The sequence below is a fragment of the Enoplosus armatus genome, chromosome 7 (genome assembly GCF_043641665.1).
Source record: "Enoplosus armatus isolate fEnoArm2 chromosome 7, fEnoArm2.hap1, whole genome shotgun sequence".
Taxonomy (NCBI): domain Eukaryota; kingdom Metazoa; phylum Chordata; class Actinopteri; order Centrarchiformes; family Enoplosidae; genus Enoplosus; species Enoplosus armatus.
Window position 1 is genome coordinate 20,442,389 of NC_092186.1, and position 14,525 is coordinate 20,456,913.

At 40.8% G+C, this 14,525-nt stretch overlaps 1 protein-coding gene across 1 annotated transcript; it reads right to left on the reverse strand.

Moving 5' to 3' along the window:
- Positions 1-495: 495 nt before the first annotated feature.
- LOC139288010 (occludin) lies at positions 496-12,822 on the reverse strand. Its single transcript, XM_070909242.1, has 8 exons — positions 12,235-12,822; positions 10,478-10,669; positions 9,513-9,680; positions 4,873-5,036; positions 2,603-2,821; positions 1,194-1,365; positions 793-834; positions 496-597 (listed from the first exon to the last, which is right to left on the reverse strand). The coding sequence occupies exons 1-8, from the start codon at positions 12,814-12,816 to the stop codon at positions 496-498; spliced, it is 1,641 nt and encodes a 546-aa protein (XP_070765343.1). The 5' UTR covers positions 12,817-12,822.
- Positions 12,823-14,525: the final 1,703 nt, after the last annotated feature.

The following is a 14,525-nucleotide window of genomic DNA, read 5'->3' on the forward strand; positions in this document are numbered from 1 at the left end:
TTACTACGTTCTCTACAATACTGTTCCCGCCTCTTATCTGTGGAGATTAAACAAAGAAAAGTTGCCAATCTGGAGAGCAAACAGGGCCACAGGAACTGAGCGCGGTGTTATCACAGGTCACCGAAGGTCGGGTGACTTTCAAACACACCCTCTGATCCTCACAAGTGGCTGATCACTGCAAACAACGAGCTGGACCTTTTAGAAAAAAATGGCAGTGTGGAAGTGGCTACAGCTGAGGGTCCTGCTTCCATTTTCTTCCTAAAAAAGTAGTTACTTAGACATAACTGATCAGAGTGAATGAAGGAAAACACAAGATCATTACTTTTAACATACAGTATGTTCCCTATGTGTGTGTGTGTGTGTGTTGGTTCTGTACAGGTAACTTTGGTCTCAGCACGTCACAGAGTCTCTGTAGTATTTTGGAGTGTGTCTTGGCCTGTGTCTGTGAGTGTTTGCTGCGTAGACCACAGAGCTGAGCGTCAGGACTCAGTGGATTCACGAGTGGTTCTTGTCGTAGTTCTTCACCATGCGCTTGATGTGGAACAGTTTGTGTCTCAGCCTGCGACACTGTTTCTTCTTAGACTGGTAGTCTGATGTCTACAGAGCAGAGAGCATAGATTAGTTATTTAATAATACTAGACAGTGAAAAAGAAAAGCGATGAAAGCTCTGATAGACTGTCTAGATGAGGTGACATTTTGTAGCTGGAAATCTGTAATACTTTCACAAATAACTGCAATATGTTTTTAATAAAGTTTAGTTTATAAAATGTATCATCAGATATGTCTCCTCACCTGCTTCAGATCCTTCAACTGATTATATTCCTCTGCCACAGCCTGTGGAAACGTGACGAAAAAGCATTTGTTATGATTGCGCGTCCATCACATACAAACTGAACATTGAAGGAATCTTGTCTTTTTCTGTTTTCTGTCTTTTTTTTGGTGCAATCGAGCCTCGATGATCAGCAGTGGAGTCTGTCTTTGTGTGTCTATCTGAGCCTTTGCAATGCAAACTTGCATCTATTAGCAGCCATTGAGAACTGTGGCAGGTAAGCAGGAGAAAGCGGACTGTGATACATTGGAACGGGATGCTCTTCCCTATTTCATATAGATTTGTAATTCAGCCTCATCGTGTTTGCTCATATATGCTCAGATATTCTCATGCGTTCAGGAGGTGAGTTTTGTGCATATCTGACCTGGTATTTGGCAGAGGTTTCATCCAATGTGTCCAGCTGCCGGCTGAGTTTGTTCAGCTGATCATTGATGTCGTCCATCTCAGCACAGAGCCGCTTGTATTCCCTGAGGTCGGCATCAAACTCTCTCTTATAGTCATGGCGCTCAACATCAGACGTTATCTCTGGGTACGTACTGGAGGAGGAGGAGGAGGAGGAGGAGGAGGGGCCAAAGATCAGCATCAGACACAAATCTGCGTCAGTCACTAGAAAGACTTAAAAACACTTCACAAGCTTCACTGAGGTTTACTACTGAACCACAGGAGCGCGGTGCACAGGTCAAGGAGGTATAGTAAGTGAGTAAGTGCTGGTTTCACTCATGGTTTGTTAGACTTCAAATGTCTCCCTCAGGGATATTCCTTGAAGTCTGGGTGGATCAAATCATAGCCAAGTATAACTACTTTCTCATAAACTACATTGACTCCCATGTTTTGTACCTTTGGCCCAATTCTCTCATTATGCCTGAGTACAACTCATGTGAAGTGGCATGCCTCAGAGGATTAACTACTTTCCTGGACAGAGTGAAGCATATACAGACTGTCGAGCCTTTTCCGTGCTTTGCTGTTCAAGCATCTGTTTATTCATTATTCTATACTTGTTTCTAATCCAAATGATATTTTAACCCTTTCACGCATAGTGGTCACTACAGTGAACAGCTATTCAAAAGCTGTTTTCTTGTATATGCATGGGTTTTAATGGTATAGTTGCACATCAACCACCACAGTGGACACTAGTGCGTCATCCCATACACTGCCACTCACTGGCCAGCCATTGTAAGCGCAACACAAATGTCTCAAAACCAAGATGGCCAGCCGAAGGCCAGAAATGCTGAGCAGCTCAGGAATAACTTGCCAATCCTTCTATAGTAGGAGACCCTTGCAGGTAAATAAAATTTGGTAACATCAAGTAACAACTAAGGAGTAATACAATTGTTAAAATTTCCATTTTATTCATTGGTGTGTTAAATACATATTTCTTCAGTTGAAAACTCAAACGCATGCTGTCCACCCGAGTGGACATGTGAAGAACTTTGAAAAATGAGCGTTTGAAAAAAATAAAGTTAAATTGTTTTTTTCATGCCTAAAGAGAAATAAAAACACTTAGGAAAAAAATCCTGACTGAGGCTGTCATAATTCATGCATGAAAGGGCTAGCTGCATTTTTCCTGTAAATCGTGTCACTCTCACATGAGCTTGATTTTCTGAGCTTACATTTATTCATTGAAAGAATTTAGGTCTGGTCCTGAGGGAGCGACAATATTTAACTGCAATCTACAGTCTGCGTTCTTAGATGACGACATTTCCGTCTTTAATCCAGACAGTGTCTGAGCTGCACGCAGATACAATAGCGCACTCGTGGAAGCTTAATTCTCACCTCTCCCACTCTTCTCCGTCGAGTTCATTGCCTGTTTCTCCTCCTGTGGTGTACTCTGTCTCATACTGAGACTCATCCAGCTCGGGGTTACGTCTGTGCCTCTTGCCCCTGTTGGCAGAGGGTTTGCGGCCCCCGCCGGTCTCCTCTGAAGGGCTGGAGCTGATTCGTCCACCGTGGGAGAAGGCTTCTGACGGTCTGCTGGTGGTCCTCTCTGAGTACCTGTAGGACAGCAACAAAAACATGAACACATACATACATTAATGCACTAACCCTACTTAAACTCACATTTAAGAGACCTGCTGTATTTGCATCATTACTACAAAGCTTCACCACCTTTTTTCCACCCCTTCGGTCATCCTCTCAGGCTGCTCACAGCCCCCAATACTAATATACGCAGCCTGTATGCAGCCTGAGAGTCAAGTCAATCCCCCTGTGCTGATAAAACTTATTGCTGAGAGTTCATCAATCTGTAACTCTAAATGTCCCCATCCCCAGTGGAAGTTATGCCCTTGACTATATCAAACAAATTAAGCAAAATGCGAAATTACATAAAGAACATCATGACCCAAATAACACCAGGAACTTAAAGAGTGGTCTAATGTGACACAGTGTCTAAAGAAAACACACACTTAGTGTTCTGGCCCAGACAGATACATATGTTGGAAGGTAAACACCTTGAACCACTAATGATTGTTGTTGCTCACACCCTACAGTTTGACTCTCACTGACCAGGAAGCACAGCTCTTTAATAACGTGAAGGAGGAAACATGCTCAATTTTGTAGGTTTGGAGGGATTTGTAGAGGAATCTGAATCCAGCGGTGCAGATATTACAAGTTCTTACAAAGAAGGCTGCATTATGTCGACAACAGAGCGCACCGCAGGTCTTCAGGCTAACGTTCTTCTGCTTATGAAAACGCCAGCTCTGTTTACTTTGTGAGAGGAGGAAATCATCAAAATAATAATATTCTGTGCTTTGAACCAAATCCAAATCCTTGCAGCTACGTAAAATGTTATTATTTTGTCCTATTTTCTGTGAACAGTGAAGTTCACACTATTCAGGTCATTTAGAGTATATGTTTGATAAGAGCTGGGATTGTTTTTTTTCCCAGAGGTACTGAGATGTTAGAAACTGTAAAGAGCAACAAACTGAGTCTTTTAGTCTCACACACGCTGCAGTCTTGACAACGTTAATGCAGACAAAAACAAGGTACCTGAGAAATCATTTCTAGCTTTGAAGAAAAGCAAATACATTCGTTCACAAATATCCTGCCTTTTCCCTTCCTCAGAGATTTCAATGAACATGAGAAAAAAAAACAAGGGGAAGTTAATCCAACGAGGGCTCAAAGGTCACACACAGAGCTCTTTTTGTGGGTAGGGCAATATGTTTTCATGGGCTTTAAAACAGAGCAGTGATTAGATATTGCTTGCCTGAGTCACATGTTTGGAGGTTCATTGTTTGTGTGGAATCTTTGCTTCACAGTGGACAGACTCAAATGCTGCAGCTACTGTACTAGAAATGTATTATTCACAAAATGACCTCATTCTGCTATTGGAAGTTTCCACACAGCTGAAATATTTCTTAAAGACACAGTAAAATAAAAAAACACATTTTATAAGTTCTAATTCTGCGTCCTTGTGTTGGTCAGTTATCTCTTGTTATAAGCCAAATGTATATCAAAGAATGTTTTTATATTAAAATGCTTCTCTCTTCTTTTCCTGTAAAACATTAAAAAAAATTAGATTTCTCATCTTGAACTTGGGGCCACATGTATCCAATCAAATGTGATTTGGGGCAACTGGCTAACACCACTCACCATATATAACCACACTAGCTGGTCCTAGTAGCTGATATCATGGGTCAGAGGTGTGTGTTTCAATGTCAGTTTCAAAAGAGCGTTGTTGAGGTCAAATTTCTTCGTTTGTCCCTCGTCCTCCTGATCTAACAACGTGGGTGAGGGAGTTTTGGGGCGAGACCAACAGTCCTCTACAGCTCCATATTGCAGTGTGTTTGCTAAACAACTCCCACTTTTGGGAGATCCAATCAATGGATCGGATTTAAATCCCTCTCATACCTAAACGCCGCCCACGTGTTTCGTTCCACCGGGAAATATGTCACATTACAGAAGAAAACGACGCTCTAACTTCCGTTTCACTGTGACTTCAAGAAAAGCGTTTAGAAACATTCAAATCAGCGATAACGTGCTTCATCTGATTCATATGTAGAATTTTAGACTCTTAAGAGCTGAAAAGACGAAACAGGGTCACCCACTCTTTGCTGTCGTATTCGTCCCCGTTATAGGAGCTGCTGTCCACCTTGGCTGGGGGGTAGGAGATGACACTGTTCGCTGAGGCGTTGAGCAGACCGGCTCCCTTCTCTGACACCAGCAGGGTTGGGGCGTCTTGAACACTGCGGCTTTCCTCCACATTGTTCACCTACAGCAGACAGGAAAAAACAGAAGGAACAGACTCAGCAAACACAAACAAACAACTGAAGCACTCACAAAGACCAGGCTCATTTTCTGACTGACATCCTGTTAAAGAAACTGTTCTCCTCTTTGCCTGAGGTCTTAACTTGAGGAGAAAAAAAAAAGCTATCACTACACTGGAGACAAACGTATGGTAATTAGTGCTTAAAGTTTGAAAGAGCAGTCAGGCATGTAATTGGACAGCACAGTTCAACTCCTCAGTGAAATGAGGGTTATCTGCTTGGTTCGCAGTGCTTGAAAAGGTCAAGAGAAGAAAAACAAAGGATGACTGAAGGCTAATTGTTAAATAAACCCAACACTAACCACAAATAAACCAAAACCTTAGAGACTGTAATGTAATACGGTTGATGGTCTCTTGTTTACAGTGTTTAATTAAGTTTTCCCGTATTTGAAGTCTGTTTCTGACTTATAACCTAAAAAGATTAGTCATAAGGATATGAAATTATACAAAAGATCTGACAATGCAGCTTTGCTTTCACTTCTTTCTATTGTCTGATGTCTTCATGGACACCTGGAACGGATGTGTGCCTCCTTTCTTTCTTCAAAAAAATGTCTGTCATGTAAATAACTTTGCCTTAATCTGTATTTCCAAGTCCTTCCTGTGAGGTCAGACAGTCACAATGAAGGCCTCAGGGGTGGTCACTGCTTCTTCCACTTCCACTGGTTCCAGTAAATCATTAGATGCCTTTTACACAACCTCCACACAAAGCAGTACTTACTGTTTCTCTTCTACCTGAAAGGCTACCTGGCTTTACGTTAACAGAAACCATTTGGTTGTTTTTAAAATGTAGCAACACAAAGAGGTCACTAAAAATACAACAAAAAGGAGACTAGACCTAAAATAATGAATTGTATTAGTAAGTAAGCATATACACATATATGTGTATATATATATATATATATATATATATGTATGCACATAAATGCCTTTTCTGACAAAACACATCTGACATCTACTGCACCTGCACAAGAAGGCATAAATATTTGCTGTATTTTAGCACCAGTCCTTGGGGCGCTGCTTACAGGTGAAAAGTTACTATTTCCCAACTATATAAAAGCCATACAAAACATCCATCCTGCTTTCTTGGGTGGTACATTACTGAGGAAATTCCTCACTGTGCAGGAGCACAGCCTAACATCAGCCAAGCCCCCAAAAAACAATAATCATGGTGGGTGGAGTGTCTGGGCGGGGGAGAGTTGCCCTTCTTGCAGCTGCAGGAGAATCCCATTTGAAGACTGCACCTCATGTAAGAATCCCAACAATGCCCTCTCAGTGTGCAAAGTCTGTAAGCACAGCAAGTCTGAGAGCCCTGGACCCGGTGAAGAAAAGCATGGAGGCAAAGATGGAGAGAGACAGAGAGTGGCAGGAAGACAAAGTGCAGGATGTTGATGAGTTGTTGATGAGAAGTATGACACTTCTTGTTATATTTTATTGAGCAGCAGTGATTGACATATTTAAAAGAGAAAATACAGTGAATGCTGCAATTTTCTAACACAAGGACCACATGCCAACCGTGGACTGCAACATCTGTAAGGACAAGTGTAGCCGCCAAATGAAGTCAGCAGTTTAACTCATTAAGTTTACCTATAAGTTGCCTTTTCACTAAATGATGAAAAAAACTAACCCAGGAGGTTTGTTAATGACGAGCAACATGTGATTTTTCAGAAATATTTTGTTTTTCTGTATATTTTTGTTTGTTTTAGAAATAATTTTTATTTAATACAATGTAGATAACCAATACACGCCTGAATTTATTTTGAAAAGAAAGTCACAATTTATCTATTAGACTAGTGATCAGACTAATTGCAATTAGATACTCTTCAGCCCCACTGTACACTATTCCTCCTTGAAGAGACGTCAGTCACACAACACAAACCATAAACCCCAACAGTCAGAACAGAGATACCACTGGAAGAAGAATTACAAAATCTTTGTCATCCAGGGTTCAGCAGCATTTCATTTCTTATTACAATATCATTCTACTTGTTTCATGTCTAATCTTGTGCTATATATAACAATGTCAAACCACATTTACTCTCTGTTTGGATGTTTTAATCCACGTCTATGAAACCTGCCGACATCTGTGCAGCACTTCAGTGTTTCCAGCGTGCAGACAGCCCTGCAGAAACCGACTCTGATGACCTCATGCAGCAGACACAATGCAGCCCCCCCTGGGCGAGCTGAATGAGGCCAGTGTGTGAGGTCATCAGAGTATGCCAGTCCACCCCGAGCTCAGCAACAGAGACGGGTCCAATCTCAAACCAACCACAGCCTTAGACTGTCACTGTCCTTGTGTTTAAAGGAGCCAAACAAGCCTGATGACTAATTTTGTGGCACAGATATGCAGGTAGGGAAGCAACGAAGGAAATAAATAACTGCAGAGTGGAACATTTGACATATGAAGACAATAAGGAAATAAGGACAGGCATTCTACCACACTAACAGCCCGTTTATTGGGGCTGTTACGGAGATAAAACATGTATATGTAAACATAATAGCACACTTTGGCTGACCTGCTTTTGAAGAGAATAAAGTCTTCAGGGAGCAAAGTCAAATATGGTCCAGAACCTACATACATGTTTTAATCTTTGAGACTGACTAGCTTGAATAAATAAGGATCTGACTACAATGACAGTCATCAAGTCTTCCAAGAACTCTTAACCCTTTTTCTCAGTCTTAATAATCCTTTTTCACAGCAATATTTACATCAACAATGTCAAGAATTGTGACATTTCTAAATGTAGTAGCAGTGTACACCCCATTCCTGTACCTACAATAAGTCAGATGACATCAGTGAGCATGGCTTCATTATCAGACACTAGCTCTAGTCATAGGATTTGCTCTGGGCTCGTCTACTCTGCTCTGCCTATACACCTCCATGTGCATGATGCCATGTTCTAGGCAATGACAGTCACTCTCTAAAACAAACAGCTCTATATAATCCAATATAACACTGTGTCTGTTTATGCTTCTTTTGGTATTTTTCAGTCAGTGCAAAAGTGTGACACACATCCTTCATTGACAAATCTGATCAAATGATAGAGCTAAGCTAGCACTTCTGAGTCCTTTAAGTGTACACACTGCCATATATGCACTCCCTTTCAATAAGTTTTGGATACAAGACTTATCACTGGCAGTTATCGTGGTAGAATAGATGGGTGGATGGGGTTTAAGGGGACAAAGTCAGCTGGCAATATTTAGTTTTGTTTTCTTGCATACTTCAAGGAAGTAGTTTTTATTTTTTCTATTTGTATTTCTTTCAGTTGCAATTGGCATGTATGCACTGAATGCCGTGTGTCTGCATGTATTGATTTGTGTTCCCCTGCACAATGTTTGAACACACATTGGACGTGGACATTATGTATTGAGGAGGATTCTGACTACAGTATGCACTGTAGCGGACAGAAAGGAAATGTTCTTCAGACCCACGTTTCATTTAGTTTTAAGATACAAAACAATAAAAAAAAAAAATGCTCACAAAAAACAAACCTAGTTTACCAAATGTGGAGCTACCCTATAATTCAACCTGAGCTTTTGATTCATTGTCATTCTCTGTATGAAACAGGCATCATTTGAAAAGTGGCAGGTCAAGTCAATAATCAACCCATATCTCAGGTAACAGTCCCATATGACTTGCGTGATGTTGACATTTAAAAACCCGAAGGCAGGCTCTCTAGAAACCACCTGCCTGCTTACTATCTCCTCAGGTGGTTAATGATTACTCAGAGTGAAACCAGGTAGTAGACCGTGAGCAAACAATCACTGACTGCTATCAGCCCTGACCCAGAACAAAGTGACTCAGTCAGAGGAAACACTGTTACAGTAGTGTGGCCGTTTCCCTGCTGGATCCTTTAAACCGATAACCGATATATGAAGCTCCTTTTGGACTTCCAACTCATAAAAGACGATCGATGAAAACATATGAGAGGTTTAAACTGGTGAACAACATTGCAAAGAGTAGCTGGTCATATTGTGCAGCTATGTCAAAAATAGAATAACAAGTGACCAAACTGGGAATGTGCACGTCTCAGCTTGGCTATTTACTGCATCTGCATCACCACAGTCACCTAACCTGTCTTTACAGCTGATGACTACCTCACTGATGACCTACCTACTTACCTACTTTACGTTGTAAACACGGCTGGAAACTTATTTGCCACATATCAGTTTTGGTGCCTGAACCTTCTATGTCGAAAAAACACCGTAGTTGATCATTTCATCATCTAATCAAATCTGTCGGTTAACATTGTGTCCCATCAACTTTCCTTAGGCTGGATTTAAACTCTCTGTGACCCTGTTTATTTGACTGCGAGCTTGCATGCACAACACAAGGTCAGTTAGGGTCGAAATATAATTTTTCTTTGTAAATCCCATGTAAACCCGGTCTTATTAAACTGTGACTACCAGCCTGTTGTCTCTTACCCATTCCTCTACGTCTCTGCCCTCTGAGGCCTTCCCGCCAACAAGAGGCTCATCCCAGTAGATGTTTGGTTTCCCGTAGCGCCAGATCTTCCCTCTTGTTTTGTGTGCAAAGAAAGCTGCAACACCCAGGGCGATGACAACCAGGAATCCACACACCATGGCAACTCCCTGGGAAAGCAAGAACATGAGAATAAAATCTGGAAAGTTGTCAAGGAGATAAGCTGTAAGATAAAGCTGGTTTATCCTGGTACAAGAAGTACACAAATACACATATGTGACGTCATTGGGAGAAATACATATCACAAGTTGTGGCTCCATGTACCCGAAAATGCAACAAATGCTTCATGATAACAGAAAACAGTACAGGACTGATTCAGACTCACTTTTCCCACATTTCTAACAGCTTTATACACAACTGTTTCACAAAAACAGATGGTGTATGACAGACAAGTAAACCCAAAGCATTTCAATTATATTCATTTTAGTGCTTATACAATGTGTAAATTAACTGATTAGTATATGAAAACAAAACTAATCATCATTTAATAACAAAAAGTGCCAAACATTCACTGGTCCCAGCTTATAAAATGTGAGGATTTGCTGCTTTTCTTTGTTTTATAATATTGTACATTGGATATATTTGAGCTTTGGGCTTTTGTTCAGACGAGATAAACAAAAGCAATTTAAAAACGTCACTTAAAGCTATTTTCTGCCAATTTATAGACTAAACAGTTCATGGATCCATTTTTAAAAAGGAGGTCAATTGGTGAGATTCTGACTTGCACCTTCCATAGAAACTATTAGTTACAACTGTAGCCCAATCATTTCAAAATCATGTAGTAAATATTCAAATTAGACTACATCTACTTGAAATTATCCTGAAGAGAGTCTGGGAGCAAACCCTGCGGTGTCACATCAAACACTGATTTGATATCTACAAAATATGTACAGGAAAAGCTACAAACCTCCTGTGGGTCCACAAAGCAGTAATGGTAGAGATACTGGTTGTACATGGGGAAGCCTCCCACTCCTCCCATCTGTGAGTAGCTGGTCTGGTAGAGGTTCTGGCACATCATAAGCATCGGGTTGTACATCATACTGGAGGAGCCCTGGGCCATGGGGTTCACCCCGACAATGTAGACAATGTTTATGATGCCCTGAAAAAAACATGAAGTTAGTACATTAACAGTCATGTTGATATCTACAATTATAAAATCTGTCAGTGTGGAAGACATAGAGGAGAGTCGTCTTCCTTAGTATTCAATTCAAATATGACTAATACAACACTGTCAGATCATGTCACATCATCAAGACCCACAGTCAGCAGCAATCATATCACTCCTGTCATTTGCTGAACATCCTGTAAAGTGTACAGTACAACGAGGAGTTGTATTTTGGACAAACACACCTTTGATGATTCTCTAGTGTTTTCTAGTCTGTCTGTAAAAATACTTTGTTGGAGCTTAATCAGCTGGAAATATCTAAAAACATGCACATTTTTATAGATGCTTGGTATGATAAATCTTCTGCCTGTATCTACACTGAACTTGATAATGTGCTGAGCACAAATAAACCGTTGCACTCCTACAGGTGTAAGAAATCATGTAAACTCTGCTTGAATCAATTTCAAATTCTCTGGGATAATTTCAGAAGTAAAAATAAAAAACACAAAGTTGAGGACTACATTAAGACAAAGTCCAGCCAACTTATATACATTTACTTTAACTGAAGACTCCATTCCAACATCTCGACACTCTAAAGCTCCAACAGGTTGGAATAAAATTAACAGATTGGATCTACAGTATTATAACAGTAGTATTACTACACTGTATATTAAGCAGCTTTAACATCTTGGTGTGATCTTGGCGTGTAGAACACTGGGATCTGGGCAGAGTTCAACTGTGTACACAGAGTCCTGTTCCAGATTATACTTCTGGTATTTTGGGTTTTGGAAAACATGCTCTTTTAAATACCGTTCATAACAGACCGAGGCTACAGCAGTTTACAGCAGTTAGTTGGGATGTGGGATGGTAACCAACAAATATTCCAGATATGTCATTTTAAACACCTTCAGTGTCAAACCATACATGAGGCAGCAGAACTAAACAGAGGTGCTTTGTGTGATTCAGGTAAGATGGAAGATTAATTCCAGTTTAAACTTTATTGTCCCTTACAAGAATGATTTAAGTATATTGTCCTCCATCTTAGTTTCTTTTAGCTGGATGATGATAAAAGACTTGACCTGTTTTAACAAGGGAGTGGGGTTTTTTTCTTTCGGGATAATTGCTATTGAGTTTATGGCAAATAAACATATATTTATATATAGAGTTTTCCCTCTGCATTGCAAATGTTCAGTATACAATATTTGGTATATTCTACGCCTCTGTGGGCTGGCAGTGTGTATGACGTGAAAATAAACAGAAAGGTACAGACTAATATACCAATATACAATATACAAGGAGCTGCAAACATATATACAAATATCATTGGATTAGGAAAAGCAGTAAAGCGAAACTATACTATCTATAACTGTACTCAAGAGTCAAGAATCAAGAGTCTGAATTTAAAGATGGTTATCTGTGTCCTTGTTCCTCTACACAGAAATCTTATGCTACTAATGAATGAATCACCCATCACCAGCGTCATATTTTACAGTTTCCTCCACACAAAGTGATTGGAGACAGAGAAGTGGAACAGCAGAAACAACAAGAATGAGTCTCACCTGCAGGACAGCCATGATGATGCTGGCTATCATGAGGGCCAGAAAGAACTTCCTACTGCGGACAGTGTTGGATTTCGAGAAGCTGGTGATGAAGAAGGCCAGCGCCCCAATGAAGTTAAGGGCTGCCATGGCAATCATGGTGGTTTTGGCTGAGTAAGGTGAGATGTAGGAGCCGTAGCTGTTGCCGTAGCCTCCATAACCTCCGTAACCTCCATAACCACCGTATCCTGAACCGTAGCTGCCGTATCCGCTGCCATATCCGCTGCCGTAGCCCATTCCCATTCCCATTCCCATTCCATACTGCATGTCCCACATGAGAGTGGAGGCCACGCAGGCAAATATCGCCACACACAACACGATGACCGTAGCCATCATGGCCTTGATGATCCCCGGAGGTGACAGCCATTTGTAGAAGTGCTGCGGTTTCTCCTCGATGTAGTAAGATCCCGGCGGAGGTGGGTATGCGTTGTAATCGCTCTGAGGGTCATGGAAGCTGCCTGGAGGGCCAAAGCCATTGTTGGATGGCGAGGTGAAAGGAGGACTGTAGACAGGTGGGCTCTCATAGCGCTGCTTGTCAAACATGGCTCAAAGATGCAAAGATGTCCTCGAACTGTAAACAAAAACAACAAAACAAAAAGAGTTTGTGGACAATACAGAGAGAGACTGCACAAAGCTAGGCAGAGTTGTCCAGCTCTGTTTTTCAGCAGCACTGATATGAGCAGTGCTACGTGGAGATATGGGAAAGTTAGGCGTGACTGTCTTTGGTACTGAGGCTTAGTAACAGAACAGTGTAAATGTTTTACCAATTTCCAAGGGAGTGTGATTTATGAGGGCACAAGTTAGGCTTGTTTACTGTCTCTTTCTGTCTGTGAGTAAAAGAGGTTTTACAGAGAGAAGAAACTTCATCACTTATCATATCACAAACTAGATCAGACCTGCTTTCCTACGTTGACAGAAAATAGATATATTAGAGGAATGACCTTAGCTTTGAGATCTCTGGACCAGCAAAGTCAGAATCAGTGTGGAGATGTCGGTACCAGGACAGGGAGCGCAGCCAAACAATACGTTCCTTTTTGCCTCTTCATAGGCTGTAAGAGTTTCTCTCCAGCCCCCACAAAGTCCATCCAGACTTTGAGCATTTCACATCCCACCCTCCAGCTCAAAATTCTGTTTTCTTTCTGCCACAAATCTTACAGAGAGACACCCAAGGCCACAGTGTATACGACTTAACAATGCCCATTCTTCTACATGGAGCCCTGTAGGGAGTGGGCTGCCTACATGTTTGTGTGAAATGGCATGTAAACAGCCGGGCAAAGTTACTATAGAGGGCAGAAAATGAGAACATTAATGCCTACTTTTTCCTTATTTGCCAACTCTAATCTCAGCCTGATACGAACACAATGTTGAGTGCAATGTGCTTGTAACAGACTTGTAACTGTTAATACGCCACAAAACAATAGGGCAAATAACTCATTAATCCACGGTATGCACATAACGATTATTTTGTTATTGATTCATCTATCATTTTTTTGATTAACTGATTGTTAAGTCTATAAAATAGTGTAAATTGCCCAGCACACATTGCCAGAGCCAAATGTCAAGTCCTAAAATTACTTGTTATGTCAAAAAGGAAAAGACATGGAGTTTTCAAGATATAAAACAGAGAAAAGTAGCAAATTCTCACTTTTGAGAAACTTCAAGGTGGAGAATATTTGGGATTTCAATTAAGTGATTAATTGTTGAGTCATTTTTTCAAACAAAAAGGCCAAATATTCTCTGGTTCCAGCTTTTCAAACATGGAGATTGGATGCTTTCTTTTGTCATGTGTGATAGTAAACTGAATATCTTTTAGTTTTCGACTGTTAGCTGAACAAACCAAGTTATTTGTGTCACCCAGAGCTCTGGGTAATTGTGATGGGTATTTTTGCACTATTTACTTTATATTTTATGTGCAAAATAATGACTGATAATGAAAATAATCGTTAGTTGCAACCCTTTATTAATTCTTTCAGCTCTAATTAATTCTCTATCAAGGGATATTTGCAGTTCTGAACTCAAGTGGAACCACAGCACTGATTTTAACAACTAAAACATTTCTGTCATCTCCACGTTTCTCCTGTTCAGGCATCTTGGTGGGATTGTGAGGGAGGTAAGACGCCCAGCCATTCAGAAACTTAGACACACAGGCGGACGGACAGAGACACTGTCCCTGGCACTGCCCACAGTCTACAGTCCCCGGTAATAACTCTCCTCTCTTTATGGGACTCTGGGACAAACGACAGAAGAGGTCT